This window comes from Lissotriton vulgaris, chromosome 8 (assembly GCF_964263255.1).
Source record: "Lissotriton vulgaris chromosome 8, aLisVul1.2, whole genome shotgun sequence".
In the NCBI taxonomy this organism is placed as follows: domain Eukaryota; kingdom Metazoa; phylum Chordata; class Amphibia; order Caudata; family Salamandridae; genus Lissotriton; species Lissotriton vulgaris.
The window spans coordinates 358,898,715-358,920,002 of NC_141696.1; the positions used below are offsets into that span (position 1 = coordinate 358,898,715).

Here is a 21,288-nt window from a genome sequence, read left to right on the forward strand (position 1 = left end):
TCGGTCTGCGCCTGAGCCCTGGTGTTATCCAAGTCCGGCCGGGGGAATCAAGACCACCATGCAGCCCGACAAAGCAGTCCGTGCAATCCGCTCTCCCCAGGCAGCGCGACAGAAGGTGCTCCGCTTACCAGAAGGCCTCGTGGGGCTGGCTCCAGCATCGGTTGGTATTCAGGTCCGCAACCACCTTACAAAATGGCAGTCCGGCAGCAAACCACCGCGTCTCCACCCGGCGGCGCCTCGCACGGCATATCAGGGCCGTGAAGTCGTTTCCTCAGCGGGGGTGGGGTGTTACCCACCCTGCTGCTCCTGGGTCTCGGAGGGCCCCCGGCTACGTCACCAGACCTCCCAAGTGTGCCTCACAGGGCCCTCCAGACTGCCAGACTGCCGGCCTCCGGTCCGCCCGTTGCCCCTCGCTCACGTCCACACAGGCTCTTGCCGCCCAGGCTTTCCACCGTGCCCCCAGGTGTCCGCCAAATACCCACGCAGGGCGATCAGATGCAGCCTCCGTCCCGGTGAAAGTGCCCCTTTTCATGCGTCAAGCCAGTGCAGGGAATGTGAATCTGGGGATAGGCCCGTAACAGCCTCCTCGCTCCCGGTGTTCACACCAAGGCCACCCTTTCGCCCGTCTTCCTCCGCCCTCAGCTCCCAGGCACTGTCCCGTGAAGAGGCAGGCCACTCAAACCGCCACTGCCCCGCTCAACGACAGCCTCTGCGGCCTGCCACCACAGCCCAGTCCAAAACGGCTGCTCGCTCCGCGACGGCAGAGCCTCCAGACCCCCCAATCCACACAGCAGCATGGGGGGGCAGCCTCGACAGTGCCCTCCGCCCCAGGCGATCTCTGCCCGGTAGGTCCTGCTGATGGGTGAGGTCGGCGCCACGGCCTCCTCGGAAGATGGCGGTCCGGCCTGCTCTCCGCTCGCCAGCTCTTCCACCAACCCCACGGAGGATCACCAACACCCTCCTACTGGGCCGTCGCTCTCCACTCCGCCGCTCTGTCCTCCGGCTCACAACCGGGCAGTTCCGGCCACGTGACAGGCTCCTCCGCTCCTCCTCGCGGCAGCGGCCCCCTGCCCTGCGAACGGCACTCCGGCTGCGGTGCGGACTGGGCCGCCACCCAGGTCTTCGCAGCCCCGCTGGGTCGTCCACGCTCCGCACACTAGGTCACGGACAAGCCCTGCGACCAAAGGGGCGCCGACCGATTAAGTTATGACCAGCTAGCCAGTGCAAATTCGGGCCGTTTCCAGGAGCACCCAAGAAGTGCGTCCTCTCACTCCGCCATCTTGGTCACACCCCCCACCTTCTCCTTTTAGAGGTACAATTAAAATTTTATTTTCAGGATAATTAGAATTAACTTTTTCTTCTCCACATACTTTCTTCCTTCTCTGTTCCATCGCTGTTCACACTTATTCAGTCTGGTGATATCAGACACCAGATTCCCTGTGTCTTCTAAACTGTGGGAAGATTGCCCCTCCGTCCAATGAACATTCAGGCATTTTAATGCCTGGTGCAGCCTATTTCTGTTAAGATGCTATTTTGCTTAGTACTTTTTATGTCTCATAGTTTGTGGTGTGCTAATTTTAACATACTCCACCCACCCAGGTTAAGAGTATCCAATGTAGCCTTTTGTTCTCAACCCATCTGGACGATCCCTTCCTTGCCCTTCACACCTTTGCGTGTGTGAGAACACAAATGTATTTACATTATCCCTAACTGTCACTATCTTGCACCTTATAACTTCCACTTCAAGCATCACACCTGCATCCCCAGACACTCAGCATTAAGTGAGTTAATATAAAGGCGTAAAAAACTACATTTTCTCAGTGTTACCACCCCACAAAAAGTACTGTAGAATAAGCCTGGTAAGGCTGAAAAGGGCAATACGCCCTTTCCATTTCGTTATAATGGACATATTCTTGCCATTAAAATACATTAAACAGTACAAATGAAGGTATGGCTGGCACTAGAACTGGAACTCTTATCACTGGAGGTCAGACGCGAGCCCTAAAGGCACATTTATGAAGCAATAGAATAACTAGATCCGACTGCTCTTCATTTCTGGTAATGTTCTTCTAGGTCGCTTTTTTCTAAATAGTGAGCTTAAGTTCTCAAATGGAGTCCTGGCCTTTCTAGTGTAGGGGCAAAGCCAATTTCCCATGCTTTGCCTTAGCTCACAGGAGACCAAGTTAGCAAGCCATTATTTTCTATTCGCTACAATCCCAGATTTTCTAGCTCATGCCAAGCAAACTTTTCATAATTGTTTGAACGTCAAGCATAAATACAAAAGAATACAATAATAAAAACTTATGGTGAGGTCAAGAGCATCAGCCTTTGACATCACACCGTTTCAGTTTGTTTGAATTTGGACATTAGGTTTTTTGCTTAGGATAGGAGGCAAAAAAAAATACAAAAACAAAAATAGTTGAGAAGAATGGAATCATTGTGAGGCTTTTAAAACTGTTTGCCCGGGCTCCTAGTGTGATCCCAAGTCCTAGCATCTGGGCATGAAAAAAAGAATAGATTGGTCAAGACGTAGCAGTGCTGCATTTACAGCAGAAGCATCATATTTGATAGGCGTTTTGCAACACACTGGAGTATTAAGAGGAGCCTATGAATCTGCAAAAACATATTACAAATCTTCTAAAGTCTCAGTGTGCGGATGTAGTATTTCAAAGATTATCAATCTGCAGATGAAATGGTTCCCATTATATGTATCTATCAGAAACAGCATGCATTCATGCAATGACATACCCAGCACCAGTCTAACTTATTGCTTCATATAATTTTCTTTAACTTTTTGGTGGCCAAGCTATTGCATGGAATTTATTAAATAAGCCAGATATTTTTGGTTTAGTTCCAAGACTTAAATTTTCATCACTTTTAATACAGTGCGCACTGGCGTTTATCCTCATTTAGTTTCTGCTTTCGATGTGCTAATTGGAAATATTAATTTTGTAAATAGGAATAGCCACCAACAGGAGTTAAGTGTAAGGAAAATGGAGAAGTGGTGAGGAGTCCTGTAAATAGACTGTGACTGCCAGATCGAGGCGAGATCTCCAATCTCGAACTCCTAGAAACAACTCTTGTAGCGTTTCAGAGACAACAAATTCTATTGCACTTTTGAGAATTTTAAGGAAAGTGTGTCATGCGGCCTACGTGTATAACTCGCATATCAAGGCAACAAGCACACCTGCACTGGATTTCATCAAGAGCATGTAGCATCTACATCTTTGGGACTTTTTTAATCACATGTTTACCACGAATTATGGTGAAAAATCTTGCAGAAATGTTATACACACATAAATATAATGTGTAAAACATAAGCCTACGTAAAATTCCAGTTTGCCAGTGCCCAGTTGCATGGAATAACTGCCAGCCATTATCACAACAATTGGCCTGAAATGGCCATCTCTGTCTCTGAAAAGGAAATGAATTCAAGACTATGATCATCTCCAAGTGAATTTCAAGTCCTATACATTTAGACAATATGAAATAAAGGTAAGCATTAGATAACGAGCAAGAGAGCTAACCAGTGGTCTACACTTGTTTCTAGCGAGTATCAATACGTGAAGATGTGTAGGGCAAAGGAAACAACACTAGAAAATGAAATCAGGATGAGCAAACACTCAAAAGCAGGTAAAACAGGGGACATTTAAGAGGTCACTGCTGTAGAGCAAAGTTCTGAGTCGATTTAAAGATGCTGAACTCGAGTAAAAAAAAATGAGAATCAAAAACCAGAAATAAAAAGGGAGATATGATTTAAGTGTGGGATAGTTAGAGAAAGTACTACCTGTTGATTTGTGGCCCTGGCAAAGAGTGGCGGTAACAAAGGGGAAAGATGAAGGAGAAGGACGGTGTCAACTTCAAAACTGTCTCCAATATGTAACATTAGGGAAATATATTAAAAAATATATATGATTTGGGCAGCGAAGGTGGGAATCAACCCAGGTTACAATTTGGGCAGGGAAAGTGGGACTCAACTAAGGACTTCATCACCTAAATTTAGGGTTTTGTCTGTTGAGATTACAGATACATTCTTGTCACCTACTGTACTTGGCATCAGGGAAATAAAGGATTTAGGCAAGACTAAGGCACTAGCCTGAGGTGATAATAGCATAGCAACATCAAGAGTTATGGGGATGTGCTAAGTCATCTAGAGGAGATATGGTTTTGAGGTCACAAATACAGTTTGTCTTTGAATCCAAAGCTGAATACAATGCAAAGAAATCTTTTAAGTTTACTTTTTTCGTTTTGCTTAAATCAGGTTACCTTTTTGTTGCATTTCTCACAATGATATGCATTTGCCCCTTCCAAAAGGTCTCCTTTGACATACTGCTCGAGGGAGTCAAGGAGGTTTTGGTGATTCCTTATATCTACATTCAGTGTTGTAAATGATTCCTCACATTCGTACCTAAACAAAAAGTACAAACCGAATCAACTGACAGTTCCAAAAACATTACAATCAGGTTTAACAGCAGAATTAGGTGGCAGTTTACATTTTTACTCAATCATTCTGTTATTCTTGTTGATAAAACTCATGCCATGTGGAAAATGGAAAGACCAGTTCCCGCCTTAAAACAAGCAGTATGTAAAGAGGATGTTTTTTCCTACACACCCTGTCATGAGAGCTCAACAGGGTGTAAGGCATCTAACAAAGGTTGTAGCATAATTGAATTTTATTATTTCAACAACGCCTGTGCTCCCTCTTGAAAGTGGTCATTATTTCAGTCATGAACAAAGCAGACCACAATTTTTAAACATAATTCAGATTGGCAACTATTCAGTTATTAGATGGCAAAAGATCAACAAGGTTTCCCATTTTTTTCCGGCTTCAGGTAATTCAGGGCACTACTATATTTAATGTACTACTCGTTGCCATAAAGACCCAAGCATTCCCATTACTTTTTGAAACCCTTAAACTCAGTCGAAATAATTGTAGAGTACTAAATAAGGCTAAGATGGATCCAAAGCCAAAAATACTTAAAGAAATTATTTGCTAGAACTTTTCGCTTGAAGGCGAACACAGATTGGCCCAGCTACATGGCAAAGAAGTAATGTTAGGCATGGTTAATAAATTAGCAAATGCTTGAAAAAGAACCACTTTATGCTTGAATATCCAACTTTGCGCTCTGCACCAACATAATACAGAAGGTTCTATTTCAGCGAACATCAACAAGCCTGTAGACTTGCCATTCATTTGTTCTCTTCCTTCCTAAACCTCACTCAGATGGACAATATGCTGTCACTATTTAGTCAAGAGTATAAATAACTAACATTTCGAATGTAGCTTGTTTAGGGTATGTGGACGATTTTATATGTGGACATAAGGGACTCTCTAGACGTAGAAAGGAGGTGTTGCTAATGATAAACATAGCTGTCAAGTAGTAGACCAATTTAAGTCAGATTATAATAGTTCTCTTCTCTAAAATTTGTGAGACGGCTCTAGCCTCAGGAGCACCCGCCATCCATTATAGTTGCCTCTGGCAGAAGCCAAATCATTCATGCACACTTCTACACATCTTATGGATGAAAACTAAGGAATATTACACAAAGAAACTCCATACTTCCTGGCCTAGACAACATCACTAGCCTGTCAAGAGAGCACATAGGTGCTCGGAGAGGGGGTTTGCCTGCATCTGATGCCCACATGCGAGTACCATATAAGACTTCAGCTCCCATTGTTATAAGACCGTTACATTTAGACTGAAAGTTAGATCGTCTACTGAATATCAGAAAGGGAGTTACAATAAATGTAACATTATTAATTCAAAAAGTGTTTTAAGAGGAGCAGAAATGGTAGCACTTTTGAAATCATGAAGCCCTTTACATGTAAGACTCTACCTCAAGTTGCGTTCATCTCGTGTGGTGGATGGAATACCTCTTAGGTACCGGTTCTTTGGTATCTGGCTAGCCAGGTAGATTACCATCAATCTGTTTTGGATGTTCAGGAAGATGGTCGTGACTCAAAGGGTATTTTTGTTGCCATTCAGATGGGACTTGGCACAGCAGTTAAGAGGGGACCGGAAACTTGAAGGAAAAGTTTGCTGTTTCACCGCCGTTGGCCCCAGAAGAATCCCGTTTCGCCAGTGCAGAAATGTCGGGGGCTTCAAACGTTACGACCATGAAAAAGATGGTGCATCAGCTGCGACTGGAGGCCAACTTAAACCGAGTGAAGGTTTCTCAAGCTGCTGCAGACTTGAAGCAGTTCTGTCTTCAGAGTGCCCCACATGATCCCATGCTGACTGGAGTCTCGTCTAGTACAAATTCTTTCAGACCTCCAAAAGTTTGTTCATTTTTATAACTCTGAGAAATACTTTTCTTTGCATCAGTGTTCTTGGTTTACTAATATTCATATCTGCCGACGTGTGCCATCACAAATGGTGACTTTTCAAGGGGTGGCCAGGTTTGAAACCTGTACAGAAGCTCAGCATTGAAACGATGTGCCAAGTTCATCTGATAACTTGTGGCTGTTGTCAAACCCTTATTAACATCTACCTCTCCCTTTTCAGTTAAATTTGTGGTCTTTGCAATACTGTTTCCTTATTACACAAGGGACTGGCTTCATACACTGGTATTTGAAAGCCACAATAAAATATTTGGTTTTACTGGAATTTGATAAATACACAATTGCATATAGTTGTTTCGACAGGGCACTGACTTGAAACATATAGGAGCAGGTATGGAAAGTTTTTCGTGATGCAACTTTATTCCACCCAGTGGATTCAAATCCTTAACAATAAGACAGTTCATAATATTGAACTTTTTAGTAATAAAACAAATAAAACAGAAGACAACATGATCAATGTGATAAAGCCTTAAGACAGGTCGGGCTCCCAGCCAATAGGGGATTTTTTATGCTGTATTAAAGTAAGGTCTGTGAAAAGGCACGGGTGTTGCTAGACTTAACTTTAAATCATCCTTCCTTCTAATCCCACATTAAATAAATACTGGCGTCAAAGCTTCATACAAAACAGATCCTAACCTTTTGCTGAGCGTAAGGCCTCATTGTTCATACCCTGCACTAACATACACGCTTCTAAAACTCCAGGACATCAAATTCACAATACGGGCACCGTCCTAGTAACTGGAACATCTTCCACTCAACACCTATGACACTCTTCAATGCACAATATTATGCCTTCATTAAGCATGGGCGGATTTTGCGTATCCACGATCTGCGGATTTTGCGGATCGTGGATCCGCAAAATCCGCGGATTTTGCGGATTTGCGGATCTGGGGCGGGGCTTCCATGCGAGTGCACATGCTTCTTGTGTGTATAAAAGGTCAGAGAAAGATCAGTTCAGCAGATGAAGAGAAATAAGCTCCTGGTCACAGAAACAGCACGGGTATTGCGCTCGTGAAAGTCACGGATGCAAAAGCCTCTATCCAGCATCACAGCTGATTTTCCACGGTAGAGTTGGGAAGAAGGCACACCTGTCCAGCCTCGACGACGCTCACGATTGTTTTTGGGCTAATGAATGAGTCACTGAATTTGAGCATCAACTAGTTCGAGCGACCATGTGTGTGTTACTATGCAATCGCCCCGAAGGGCGCAGGGGTCCCTTGAGTGAGCTGTCCATCATAGTGGGTGAATGGCGGGAAGACGGTGCAAACCGCGAGTGTGTGGGCGGGGCCAAACAGGCAGGGCTACCATGCGAGTTCACACATGCTTCTAGTGTGTATAAAAGGTCAGAGAAAGATCAGTTCAGCAGATGAAGAGAAATAAGCTCCTGGTCACAGAAACAGCACGGGTATTGCGTTCGTGAAAGTCACGGATGCAAAAGCCTCTATCCAGCATCACAGCTGATTTTCCACTGTAGATTTGTGAAGAAGGCACACCTGCCTCGACGACGCTCACAATTGTTTTTGTGCTGATGAATGAGTCACAGGAAGGGCATGGTAAATATTTTAGGATGGCGCCGGCAAGCTGCCAGCGCCATCCTAAAATACTTACTAAATTAGCTTCAACAGGAAGCTCTAATAGATAAAATCGAGCACCTGCTTTATTTTATCTATTAGAGCTTCCTGTTGAAGCTAACTTAGTAACTATTTTAGGATGGCGCTGGCAGCTTGCCGGCGCCATCGTAAAATAGTTACAACAGGCCAGGCTTCAACTTTTGCCCCCGGAAAAATCCGCCGCTCGCGGATTTGCGAATTCTCGGTAAATTCGCGGGAGTTCGCGGATCGCGAATTTACCGAAAATTCGCAAAATCCGCGAGCGGAACGGATTTTCCGCTCATACTTAGCCTTCATTCATTCGTTCATTCATTCCATTGGCAAAAAACTTTGTACACATAGTACAAATAAATAACAAGCAATCACAGCAAAACCTGTGTCACTATAAATAATACCATCACAGAGCATCTATGAAATAGAAAAGCTTTTATGGAGTAAGGACTTCGACAGAAAAAAAGATTAAAAGGAGACTTGAACAATTAAAAAAATATATATTATTAGATGTACGGCTAAAATGAAACTATAGCATGTCCATTTACAACAGAAATGCATTTCATCGATGCGCTCGCAATCCTAATCTAACATCATATTTAATTCTAAACTGAACTCCAACGCTGTGTCATTTTTGTACGAATGATCAAGTTAAATACCTCCATAAATGCCTTATCTGCTGTCGACTATCTAGCTGCAGATTAATTACCTTAGAATATTCTACAGGCGTCCGACTGGATCCAGAAAATCTAAACCGGTATGCTTGCGTGTAGGTCGGTGGCATAGAACGGCTCCGCGTCCGCGTCATAGGCGCTATATATCACGTGCAAAATGCCTATATAGGTGCCACCCCAGCGCAAGGATTTCAATTTGTGACTGTTTCCTACCCATGACTATGTTCTACATTCTGTCCATCAACTGTGTTTTTTGCAATTTTCACCCCGAGTGTGCTGGGTGTAGGAGAGTAGGGTCTGCAATCCTATGATCACCCAGATTTTTTGCTTTTGTTTCACTGGTTTACGACTTTCTCTGGCTGTGGGCCTGCTAATCAAACCCACAGCCTGGCTGTTCTCTTTCTAAATTACGATATGTACCCTAGGTGCATTTACCAATTGGTACTGGGCCACCTTATCAGACCCCGTAACGCAGGGCATAGGTGTACCCAGGGCCGCCAGGGGCTGAAGCATGTATTATGCCACCCCTGGCTGGCCTCCTAAATTTGACACAACTGGCTGCACGACAGCTGGGGCGAAGGCGTGTAACCACCCTTCGCTTTAGGTATAGTAGCTCTATATCTAACCATACAATGGACACCCGAGTTCCTATCAGTCACTCCTATGGCAGGCCTTAACGATCCTGAAGGCAGAGTGCGTGGGCTCGTGTGAGCTAGGTTCAGGCCCGAGCCGAGCCCGGTTGCAGCTTGCGGAATCAAGACCCAATGGCTGTTCCATGATAACGCGTACCATAACGGTAACTCCGGTGTCGCGTTATCCAGGCATGTCGAGTAAGGTGTCATACGAATCGGGGTGCTGCCCTCTCACCAATTCTGGCGATGAGGTTAGCATCCCCCCCTTCTAGAGGGACACGACATGTACGTAACTGTGAACCCCGGTTAAAGTTAACTGAAGCCTCAGCTCCACAAAATGGATGCTGCCACCACAGACACGAGTCTGACCTCCTGCTGCTGGGAGTCCTTCCAGCGAGGAGCACTTGGACAAAGGGTTTCCTGTCGAGGGCGGTGTTCGCACCGTCCCAGACAGGGTTTGTGTATTCTGGGTAGGTAGGGCTTTGGCGAGAAGGTGACTGCGGAGTGGCACCCCGGTGCTCACTACGCATCTGCCGGTTAGAACCAGTTCCAGGGGCGACAGCCCTGGCCTGGGGAAAGTCCGGCAGGGGAGAGGGGCGTAACTACCCCCCTTCCTGGTCCCACCCTTAGGGCAGGACCTAGTCATGTACCCACCCCTTTCTTTAGAATAAAGACCGGAGCGGGGACCCTTCCAAATTAGATCATCTTTGATTCAAGAACTACTTTCTACGAAAGGACATTCAAGACTCTTCTCAAGATTTCTCCCTTGTGACTAAGGAGTAGTCACCCTGCATCAGCGGGCACCAACTAAGAACTCTGCGGTTTGCTGTAAGTCCTTCCTCAAGGAATCCGACGGCCCAGCTCGACGAGAACCGGCTTCCCTGGCACCTCTGACCTCTACCCACGTCATCAGCTCAGCTGTGATCTGTGGGTGCGACGAGACCTCGAGGGACCGGCCATCATCAGAACCTGCACGCTCTTAACGCCAGCACGACCATCGAGGTAACTCTCTGGTGAGTGCTCTGGGGTCCGAGAAGCCCCGACCCTGAGCCGCTCCAGCACCGAAGTGCAGTCTCCCAGCATCTCCACGATCTGCGTGGGGCCCTTCTGCTCGCTGCTCAGCACGTTGTCTGGTCACTAGCCGCTGGCTTGTGCCCTTCTGTGACGACATCCGAGAATCATCACTGCTGATCTGGTTGCTCCAGACTGGCCCTTGCTTCCATCTTTGCGAGAAGCACCCCGGACCCTCCTGGTCCACTCAAGACGCCATCTTAGGCCCACCACGTGGCCCTGAGATCTGCCAAGGCTTGTTGCCCCATCCTGGGCCCAGCGACGCCGACAGCATCATCCTTCGTGGGACAGCTCGCACCTCCGCCGTGGTCGCCGACAACGCCTCCTGGTCCGTGAGACTGCAGAGCCTAGCGTCGCCCCCTCACCTGGTCGAGGTGACGGCCAACCGGTGCCTTCCTGGTACCCTCTGACTACTGGCTAGTAGTACGAACTTGGTCCCCTCTGCTTTCAGGTTTCATCAATCTCCGATCCAGGCTTGGATCTCTACGAACTATTCAGCACTGGTCGCCGGCCAGCAACTCCTTTTCTTCCGGCTCCTGGCTCGTCAGCGAAGACCCCGACGCCTGTAAGACTTGTGCAGCCGCAGCCCTCGTGGCTAGGTAACTCAGCATTTTCGGTGCCTGCATAGCTTCCTTACTCTAGGGTCCTGAGTCCCTCGCTTCCGACTTGCCTTATCGGGTCCGCCCGAGACCTTAATCTTTCCGTGTCCTCGGACACTTGTTTTAATTGTGCACTTGAAGTATTTGCTAAAGAGATTTGGTTTGTGCTTAGTACCCTGTCCTCATAAAGAGTACAGGGCTGTTGTGATTCTTAATAAATATACTGTTTATTTTCATAACACTTGTGTGGTGTCCTTTCACTGGGTGTTCAAGGGGTACATGTGTGGTAAACAGCTGGCTTAACGCGCCCTCTCGAGTCTTTAGCCTTAGACTGCTCGTATCCACGCTACTAGGATAGCTGGTCTATAGGTTGACTTACAACCAACCACCATAAGGGTCGTTGGAACGATACATAGCGGTCGCTAGAATAGCGAACGTTGCATATCGGGCCAACTTCTCACACTGGGTATACTCAGACGTGAGTCCCAGGCTCTCCACACCACTGGAGTCAAGCTATCCAGGCTGATGAAGGCTGATAGCCAGAAACCGGTCCTTGGATGCTTGATTCCGGTCTGGGAAAGACATGGCTTGGTAGTTCGGACTGGACTGTTCCCATGAGGCACAGGGTCAGAGCTGATTTGCATATAGCCAGTGTCTAACCCAGGGTGGTGTGGAGTGCAAATAAATGATGGATTAAGGCCCAGATCCTTGTACTGGGGTGAATGTATGACATTGTTCTACATTCTGTCCATCAACTGTGTTTTTTGCATGTTTCATACCCAGAAGCACAGAGCCACAGCAGAAGGTTGATGACCTGTGTGCCCATTCTGAGGTCCTTTTCAGGTCGAGCATAGCGGCAGCGTGAATGTGCTACTCGCTCTACAAGGCATGCTGTATTAGGGTATTTATTTATGTGTTAGATTTATATTACGGGGCGTCCCAGCGCAGACCAACAACTCCTAGACATAAAACCGCAACAAACAGCCTTAAGCCGGGAAAAGCCAGGTCTTAATGGCTTTCCGGAACGCAAGATGGCTTTGAATTATTCTGATTGACCCGGGGAGAGAGTTCCACAGTTGCGCAGCCAGGCAACGGAAGGAACGGCCACCCGCTCTGGCTCTCCAGACGCGCGGGGTTGCATGCCAGCGCTGAGGTAGCAGATCTTAAAGGGCGGCGGGGAGCGTAGGACTGCAGCCATCCCCTCAAACCAGCCGGTGCCTGTGGTGATAAGATCTTATGCGCCAAGCAAAGCGTCTTAAATTGAATACGCTTTGCTATCGGCAACCAGTGAAGCCTTTGCACGACATGGGAGACCGAGCAGGTATAGGGGAGAGCCAACAGCATGCGAGCAGCAGCGTTCTGTGCCCTCTGCAGACGCTTAACACTAGCTTTGTTTGCGCCTAGATATAGGCAGTTCCCATAATCTAATCTTTGACAAAATGGTCGCCTGTAGGATGAGTTGGCGGACTTTCGGGGGGAAGAAACCCAGTAATGGTTTCAAGCCCCTCAGAACACCAAAACACATTCCGGCCACGGCTTTCGATTGGGCGTCGAAAGTTAATTCACTGTCGAACCAGATACCAAGATTTTTCACTGTCTCCTTAGGCAACGGGGCAGGTTTCAGCTGGTCAGGTCAGTAACTCTCAGACCACATCCCCCGATCTTTTCCGAACAGCAGGATTTCGGACTTGCCAGCGTTCAACTGCAAGCAGTTTGCTGCCATCCAGTCTGCTATTGCGGCAAGATCCTCCTTAAACTTCAACAAATTTGTGACTTTTTGGGGAGAAAGCGATCACCAACTGAGTGTCATCAGCGTAAGATACCAGTGCCAAGTTCCTATCCCTCGCCAACGTAGCCAGAGGCTGGACGTAGGTGTTAAACAATAGGGGACTTAACACTGATCCCTGCAGTACACCCTGGCGCAAGGCAAACTCCTGTGACTGAAAAGGCAGAACATGCACTTGGAAGGACCTTTCTGCCAAAAAAGAACAGAGCCACTCCAAGGCCAGGTCTTTAATGCCAATTTCCTGTAGGCGTTGCAAGAGAATTACATGAGAGACAGTATCGAAAGCGGCACTTAGGCCCAACAGGACCAAGGCTGCCGAGTCTCCAACGCACAAGTTACTACTTGTGTAACGATATATCTGTAAGAGACATTAGTTAGTGATAGATTCCTTACCTTAGAATATCCCCAGGCGTCAGACTGGATCCGGAAACTTTTGCGTAGCAATACCCCTGCGCGCTGGTAGGCGTCGTCTGCGGCTCCGCGTCCGTCGTCGGCGTCGTGAGCGCCGGGATGACGTCGTCGGAGTACTTAGACGGCGCTCATGCGCGCTGACGTCAGTTCTGATAACACAGCATTTCCGCGCCAGATACGCAGAGCCATGATAGAACTAACACTGGTGCCATGAAACTAGGGCCCTGAAAGGGGATGACCTTAACCCTAGATATCGGTTCGCAGAACGGGGAGGATGGGCGGGCGGTAAGGAATCTATCACTAACTAATGTCTCTTACAGATATATCGTTACACAAGTAGTAACTTGTGCATCTGAAAGAGACACGTTAGTGATAGATTCCTTACCTTAGAATAGATACCCCAGCAATACCAACCCCGGTGGTGGGTCTGCGAACCAATATCACACCAGAAAGTCCTGGAGGACGGAACGGCCAAAGAAGCCATCCCTCCGGACTTGACTGTCCAGGCAGTAGTGTCTTGCGAACGTGTGCAGCGAGGCCCACGTGGCTGCCTGACAGATGTCCTGCAGGGGGACACCGCGGCCCAGGGCAGTTGTCGTTGCCGTGGCCCGAGTGGAGTGAGCCCGCAATCCAGCCGGGGGCTCCTTCCTCGCCATGGAGTAACATGCTTGGATACACAAGATGATCCACCTAGAGATGGTCCTCTTGTGCACAGCCTTACCCTTCTTCGCGCCCACGTAACCAACGAAGAGTTGGTCATCCACCCGGAATTGGCGTGTGCGATCTAGGTAGTAGGAGAGCGCACGTTTTGGATCCAGACGGTGGAGCCTCTCCTCCTCTTTCGAGGGATGCGGAGGCGGAAAGAAGGTGGGCAAAGTGATGGACTGCCCGATGTGGAAAGCCGTGACAACCTTGGGCAGAAAGGAAGGACGTGTACGTAACACCACCTTATCAGGATGAACAGACAGGAAAGGTGGAGAAGAAGAAAGAGCCTGGAGCTCACTCACCCTCCTGGCAGAGGTGATGGCAACCAGGAAGGCCGTCTTTAGAGTAAGGAGACGAAGAGGGCAGTTATGAAGTGGCTCAAAGGGAGCACACATCAGATAGGTGAGAACCAGATTCAAGTCCCACTGGGGCATCACGAAGGGAACAGGAGGGAACATGTGTGTGATGCCCTTCAGAAATCTACTCACAATAGGGGACTTGAATAAAGAAGGTTGATCTGGTAGCCTCAAGAAGGCTGATAGAGCAGAAAGGTACCCTTTAAGAGTGCCCAGAGCAGAGCCCTGCTGGGCAAGGGAGAGAAGAAAGAGCAGCACTTCCGAAAGGGGTGCAGAGAGAGGATCCACAGCCTTTGCTGTGCACCATGCCACAAATCTGTTCCACCGGCAGGCGTATACCGACTTTGTGGAGGGACGCCTGGCTGCCAGAATGATATCACAGACTTCGGGAGGCAAGTCAAATGGCCTCAACTGCCGCCGCTCAATCTCCAAGCTTGTAGGTGGAGACTGGACAGGTTCGGGTGCAGGACCGTCCCCTGCTGCTGCGACAGAAGGTCCTCCCGAAGAGGCAGACGAATCGGGGGATCGACTGACATGCTGAGTAGCTCGGGATACCAGTATCTTCGTGCCCAGTCCGGAGCCACAAGGACGACCTGGGCCCGGTCGCGCCTGATCTTCTTCAGCACTCTGGGCAGAAGTGGTATAGGCGGAAAGGCGTACAACAGACCGCAGCTCCACTCGCGACGAAAAGCGTCTCCGAGCGAGTGCCGCCTTGGAAACTCCAACGCGCAGAACTGCTGACATTGCGCGTTCTCTTCTGTGGCGAATAGATCTAACCAAGGCTCTCCCCACTGTCGAAAGAGACCTTGCGCCACGTCCGAGTTCAGACGCCATTCGTGATCCATCATGCACCGGCGGCTGAGTTCGTCCGCCCTGGCATTCAGAGAGCCTGCCAGGTGTTGAACCACCAGGGTCACGCCCTGATGTTCCAGCCACTGCCAGAGGCGCAGAGCCTCCTGGCAGAGGGTCCACGACCCCACACCGCCCTGTTTGTTGCAGTACCACATGGCGGTGGTGTTGTCGGTGAACACTTGCACTACGCTCCCCTTGACAGAGGGGAGGAATGCCTTCAGTGCAAGACGAATCGCCCGCAGCTCCAGAAGGTTGATGTGGAGCCGGGACTCCGCCGGAGACCAGAGGCCTCTGATCTCCGCCTCTCCCATGTGGCCTCCCCAGCCCTGGAGGGACGCGTCCGTCACAACTACGTGCTCCGGCTGGGGTAGGGAGAGGGGTCTGCCACTGACCCAGTCGCGGTCCGTGAGCCACCACTGCAGTTGCTTCGCAGTGCCCTCTGAGATCAGGACATGATCGGACAGGTTGCCCTGATGCTGGGCCCACTGAAACTTCAGGTCCCACTGCAGAGCCCGCATCCGCCACCTGGCGTGACGCACCAGAAGGATGCAGGAGGCCATCAGCCCCAGAAGCCGCAGCGTCAACCTGACCGAGACCCGGGATAACGGCCCGAAGACAGGAATCAGAGCCTGAATATCCCGAACCCGCTGTTCGGGAGGGTAAACCCGAAACTGCGCCGAGTCGAGAACCGCTCCGATGAAGAGGAGCTTTTGAGAGGGACACAGGTGTGACTTCGGCACATTGATGGAGAACCCCAGCAAGTGCAGGAGGTCGGCCGTAGTCTGGAGGTGGCTGACGACTGACTGGGGCGAGCCCGCCTTCAACAACCAGTCGTCGAGGTAGGGGAAGACTGATATCCCCTGCCTGCGCAGATGGGCTGCGACCACCGCCATCACCTTCGTGAACACCCGTGGGGCGCTGGCAAGGCCGAAGGGGAGCACGGTAAACTGAAAGTGCTCTTGGCCCACCATGAACCGTAGGTAACGCCGGTGGGCCGGCAGGACGGGGATGTGGAAATAGGCGTCCTGCAAGTCCAACGCTACCATCCAGTCTCCCGGGTCCAGGGCAGCCAGGACCTGAGCCAAAGTGAGCATCTTGAACTTCTCCGTCCGGAGGAAGCCGTTGACGTTCCGCAGATCCAAGATAGGGCGTAGGCCCCCTTTGCCCTTCTTGGGTACCAGAAAGTAGTGGGAGTAACAACCACGTCCTACTTCTGGCCCAGGAACGCGCTCGATGGCCCTCTTGGCCAAGAGGGCCGAAACCTCCTCTTGCAGAAGTTGCAAGTGATCCCCCGACACACGGTGGTATTGAGGTGGCATGGATGGAGGGGAAGACTCGAAGGGGAGGGAGAAACCCCTTCGGACAATTTGCAGCACCCACCTGTCCGAAGTGACTGTATGCCAGTGGGAGAGGTGATGGCGAACCCTGCCTCCCACAGGCGTCACATGGGCTTGAAAACTCGGACTAGGAAGGTTTTGAGGCGGGGGCTGCTGAGGGAGGTGTGGACTGGCCTCGCCGCTGGCCCCGACCACCGCCACGGCGGTTCCCACGGCCGCCACCGCGTTGTTGAACATTCTGCGGCGCGTGGCTGACGGTCCGTGGTGGGGCGCCCCTTCCGTGGCCACGAAAGGAGCGAAAGGCACCCGATTGCTGGCGTGGGGCCGTAAGGCCCAAGGACTTGGCCGTGGCCCTGGAGTCCTTGAAACGTTCCAGCGCATGGTCTGCCTTGTCGCCGAAGAGGCGACGGCCATCAAACGGCATGTCCAGGAGGGTGGCCTGGACATCGGCCGAGAAGTTGGCGGACCTCAACCAGGCGTGGCGTCGAACCGCCACCGTCGTTGCCATCGCCCTGCCCAGTGAGTCCGTGGTATCCAGCCCACACCGGATAGAGAAGCGTGCCGCATCTCGGCCGTCCGCAAGGGTTTGGCTGAGTTTAGCCCTGACCTCCTCAGGGCATTGTGGCAGCACCTCCGCAACCGTGTCCCACAGAGTGTGGGTGTAGCGGCCCAAGAGACAGTTGGTGTTCACAGACCGTAGCCCTAGGCTCACAGACGAGAAGACCTTCTTCCCGAACTGCTCATATCTCTTGGATTCCCTGTCGGGCGGGGCCGACGGGAATGCGGTTTGGGAGTTAGAGGCCTGGATGACCAGGCTCTCGGGGGTGGGATGGGTGGACAAAAAGCATGGGTCGCCCGGTGCCGGGCGGTAGCGTCTGGCCACGTTCCTGTCCACAGGGGGGCCTGTGGCGGGCTTGGACCAAGTGCCCAGCAGAACGTCACACAAGGCCTCATTGAACGGCAGGAGGGGCTCCGCGGAGCCGGACTGCTGTTTGAGGACCTCAGTGAGGAGATTAGTCCTCACGGCCGCGACGGGGAGCTGAAGGTTTAAGGCCTTAGCTGCCTTCGTCAACACTACGCTGTAAGCAGAACCCGCCTCCGAAGCCACAGTCGGGGGCGACGTAAATCCAGTGTCTGGCGAGGTGTCAATACCACTGGCCTCCCCAAGCTCATATGTCCAGTCCTGATGCGACTGGCAATCACGTGCCAGAGGGTCCTCGGACCCCTCCCATTGCTCGTCACCTGGCTCCTGGAGACCAGGATTAACAGCCAGGGCCTCCTCGTGGAGATAGAAGTCTCCAAAGGCCGACGGAATCGGCGCCCAGCGGCGCCCCTCCGACTCCTGAGTAGGACCGTAGGAAACATTGGGGTCGGCAACCACATCGGCTGCCGGGGACGACACCTGAAGGGACGGCGCCGGCGAGGTCGTAAGGTCGACCGGCGGGGTCCCGGATCCGGAGCCGGATCCAGCGAGGTCGCGCGGCGCCGGGACCGAAGTCGCCAGCGGCGCCGGGCCCGAAGCACCCGACGTCGTCGGGGCCGAAGCGCCCGACCCGGAAGGACCTCCAGACGGAGCCGATCGGCCCGAAGGCGCCACGGGAACCGACTGAGGAGGGAGGGCCCTCATGGCCATGAGGTACCTCTCGACCTCCTCCTGCGACGCGCCGTGCCCAGGGACCCGAAGGTGTGGGGCAGGCGGCGACGCTTGCGACTCCCGCGGAGCCGCGTGGGCGGTGTCGCCCGAGTCCTTGGCCGCATCGAGCGAGCGTCGGGGCGGGTCGGAGGACCGATGGTGTCGCTCCGACCTCTCATGCCTCTTACCTGAGGACTTGGAACCAGACGATCGGTGTCCACTTCCGGAACGTCGATGACTCCGACCTCGCGACCTGTCCCTCGACCTCCCGTGGGACCGGGACCTGGAGCGGCGCGGGGCCGAGTGCCTCAGCTCGAGACGCTTGCGGGACCGCTCCCGCCTAGCCTTCGACGTCAGGGCCCGGCAGTCGACGCAGGTTCGATCGTCGTGGTCGAGGCCTAAGCACTTCAGGCACCGGCGATGGGGGTCCGTGACCGACATGAGTCGGCCGCACTTCGAACAAGGCTTGAACCCGGGCATCCCTGGCACCGATAGTCGAGACAGTCGACTAAAAGAGATCAAAAAGGATCAAAAACTTTTCAGTCAAAAAGTGACTGGGGGTAGAGCTTCTTCCGGATCTGCGCTAGCTGGCGCGGAAAAAAGAAGAACTGACGTCAGCGCGCATGAGCGCCGTCTAAGTACGACGACGTCATCCCGGCGCTCACGACGCCGACGACGGACGCGGAGCCGCAGACGACGCCTACCAGCGCGCAGGGGTATTGCTACGCAAAAGTTTCCGGATCCAGTCTGACGCCTGGGGATATTCTAAGGTAAGGAATCTATCACTAACGTGTCTCTTTCAGATATCCAGGTTTGCCCGGATGGTCTCAGTGACCACCAATAACGCAGACTCAGTACTGTGCCGGGCCCTAAAGCCATGTTGGGATGAGTCAAAAATGTCATTTTGCTCCCCAAACCTGGAGAGTATGGCATTCACATGCGATTCAGTTACCTTGGCCAGGAAAGGCAGTTGGGAAATTGGGCGGAAATTGGCTGGCACGGTGGGGTCCAGCGAGGGTTTTTTTTTAGCAAAGGAATAACCTTGGCATGTTTCCAAGCCCTAGGGACGGACGCTGAAGTCAAAGACAGATTGACCAGGTTGAAGTTCAGTGGAACAAGACACGGATGAAATTGGCGGAAGTGAGTAGGCGTCAGAGGGTCGGCTAGTGAGCCGGATTTGATTTTAGAACAGAGTACCTCGAACTCAGACTCAGTCAGTGACGGGAAAGAGGTCAAGATATTACTTCCCCTTAATCCCAAAATCCTTGAGTCCGGCCCCACCTGAGGTGGATTGGGGGTAGGTAACCCCTGGTAGATTTTGTGGGTATGCGCTGGAAGCCCCACCCACTCTGCCCATATTTGTCATTAGCTTGTGTCATTGTCCTTCGAAAATGCTGGCATCTGATTCGTACATAGGCTTGTTAGCCCAGCTTGTCTGCAAATGTGAACCGCCAATAACGACTGGATCTTTTACTGAGCTTGTTACACGGTCTCTGGTAGTTGGTGGGTGAAGACTATTTTCTTTAATGGTCGTTCCTTATTCCAGCGCAGGCCGCTTTCTCTTTAGCGGCCGCACTGCTTTATTTAATTAATTTACAGTGCGGTCCGCATCAGTTCAGTGTAGCACATTCAAACAAGCATTTGCAATGCAACAGGTCTTGCATTTTACGCGGGTTTGAGCTTTTGGCATTGTAAAGGACAATTCCTTTAATTTATGTTTTTGTTTTTTAAACAAATAAAACGCGTCATTTACAATGTCAATAGCTTAAACTTGCGTAAATGCGAGACCTGTTGCATTGCAAATGCTTGTTAGATGGAGAAGTTGAGTTTGCAGAATGGGGAGGATGGTAAGGAATTTGAGGTTAGAGTCTATACCAGATAGGGCGTTACCAAAGGTTAGGAACTTGTTCATCTGATAGAAACCTCTAACTGTAGATTCCTCACCTCCCCACAGGTGGGTCTGTGAACTGACTGGATGACAATGTGCGAAATACCATCCACGACGGACCTGAATATCAGTCATTAGTGTTTTGTAGGCATGTGTTAAGCAGCCCATATAGCAGTCTGACAGATATCCAGGTTAGGAATTTTTCAAGCAAACACAGTAGACGCAGCACTGACTAGGGTGGGTCCACAAGCCGTCTGGGGGTTGCTTCCAGGCCAATGCTTAGCAGATCTTAATACAAAGTACTATCCATCTGGAGATGGTCCATTCATGACTGCCTTTCCTTTGTTCGATCCAGTGAACACTACAAAGAGTTGATAGTGCACCTGATGTTACTTTGTATATAAGGACACTGCCCTGCTAGCGTCCAGGGGGCGCAGTAGTTCTTCCTGTTTGGAAGAATGAGGTGGGATAAATAAAGTCTGCAGGATGATGGTTTGGTTATTATTATTATTATGTTTCTTATATAGCGCCTGAATCGTTGATGTGAAAGGTGGTTACAACCTTTAGCAGAAAGGTGGCACAGGTTTGGAAAACCACTTTGTCCTGGAAGAAGCTGGTATTTGGAGGTTGGATAGAGAGAGTATGCAGCGCAAGGACTCTCCAAGCTAATATGATGGCCACCAGGAAGACTGTTTTCATTGTCAAAAACCTGAGCGGACAGGTATACATGGGCTCAAAGGTAGAACATATAAAAAATGTGATAGCCAAATTAAGATCCAATTAGGCCTGAACCAAAGGGGAGGAAATATAGGTTAAAGATCTTTCAGAAAACTTGTCACAAGAGGTGACTTAAACAGGGATGGTTGATCTGGCAACAGCAAAAATGCAGAGATGGCCAAAAGTCAGCTTCATAACTATGTTCAGAGCATGGCTTTACATGGCTAAGGGCAAAGCAAACATCAACACTTCAGACAGGGATGGAGAGAGAGGGTCAATGTCTTTCTCCGCGCACTGAACCACAAATTTGTCCCAATAGCAGGTATATACAGTTTTTGTTGATGGACTCTTGACTGCCAAGATGACGTCACAGACCTTGGGAGGATCTCAGAAGAGCCTCAACTGTCGCTGCTCAGTCTCCTAGCATGAAGGTGGAGTGTGCAAAGGTTCAGGTGCAGGACTCTGGCCTGTTGCTGTGACAGTAGATCCTCCGGTAGGGGCAGCCTACACGGAAGACAGATGCACATGCTCAGGAGTTCTGCAGAGCACACTCTCCTCACCCCATCTAGACCCACCGGGATGACTTGGCCTTGGGTAGTTCTGATCTTTTTGAGAACTCGGGGATGATGTATCGGCAAAAAGAAGTAGAAGAGTACCGTATACCAGTCTAGTTGGAATGTGTC

General features: G+C 50.5%; 1 protein-coding gene and 1 pseudogene across 4 annotated transcripts in view; one reads left to right on the forward strand and one right to left on the reverse strand.

Moving 5' to 3' along the window:
• Positions 1-21,288, reverse strand: part of USP9X (ubiquitin specific peptidase 9 X-linked) — a 1,749,911-nt gene that overhangs the window by 310,185 nt on the left and 1,418,438 nt on the right. For all 4 annotated transcript variants that reach the window (XM_086934127.1, XM_086934125.1, XM_086934124.1 and 1 more), the window contains one exon: positions 4,267-4,408. In XM_086934127.1, coding sequence (XP_086790253.1) covers positions 4,267-4,408 — 142 coding nt within the window. The remainder of the gene's footprint in view (positions 1-4,266; positions 4,409-21,288) is intronic.
• Positions 6,092-6,298, forward strand: LOC147697042 (guanine nucleotide-binding protein G(I)/G(S)/G(O) subunit gamma-5 pseudogene; annotated as a pseudogene).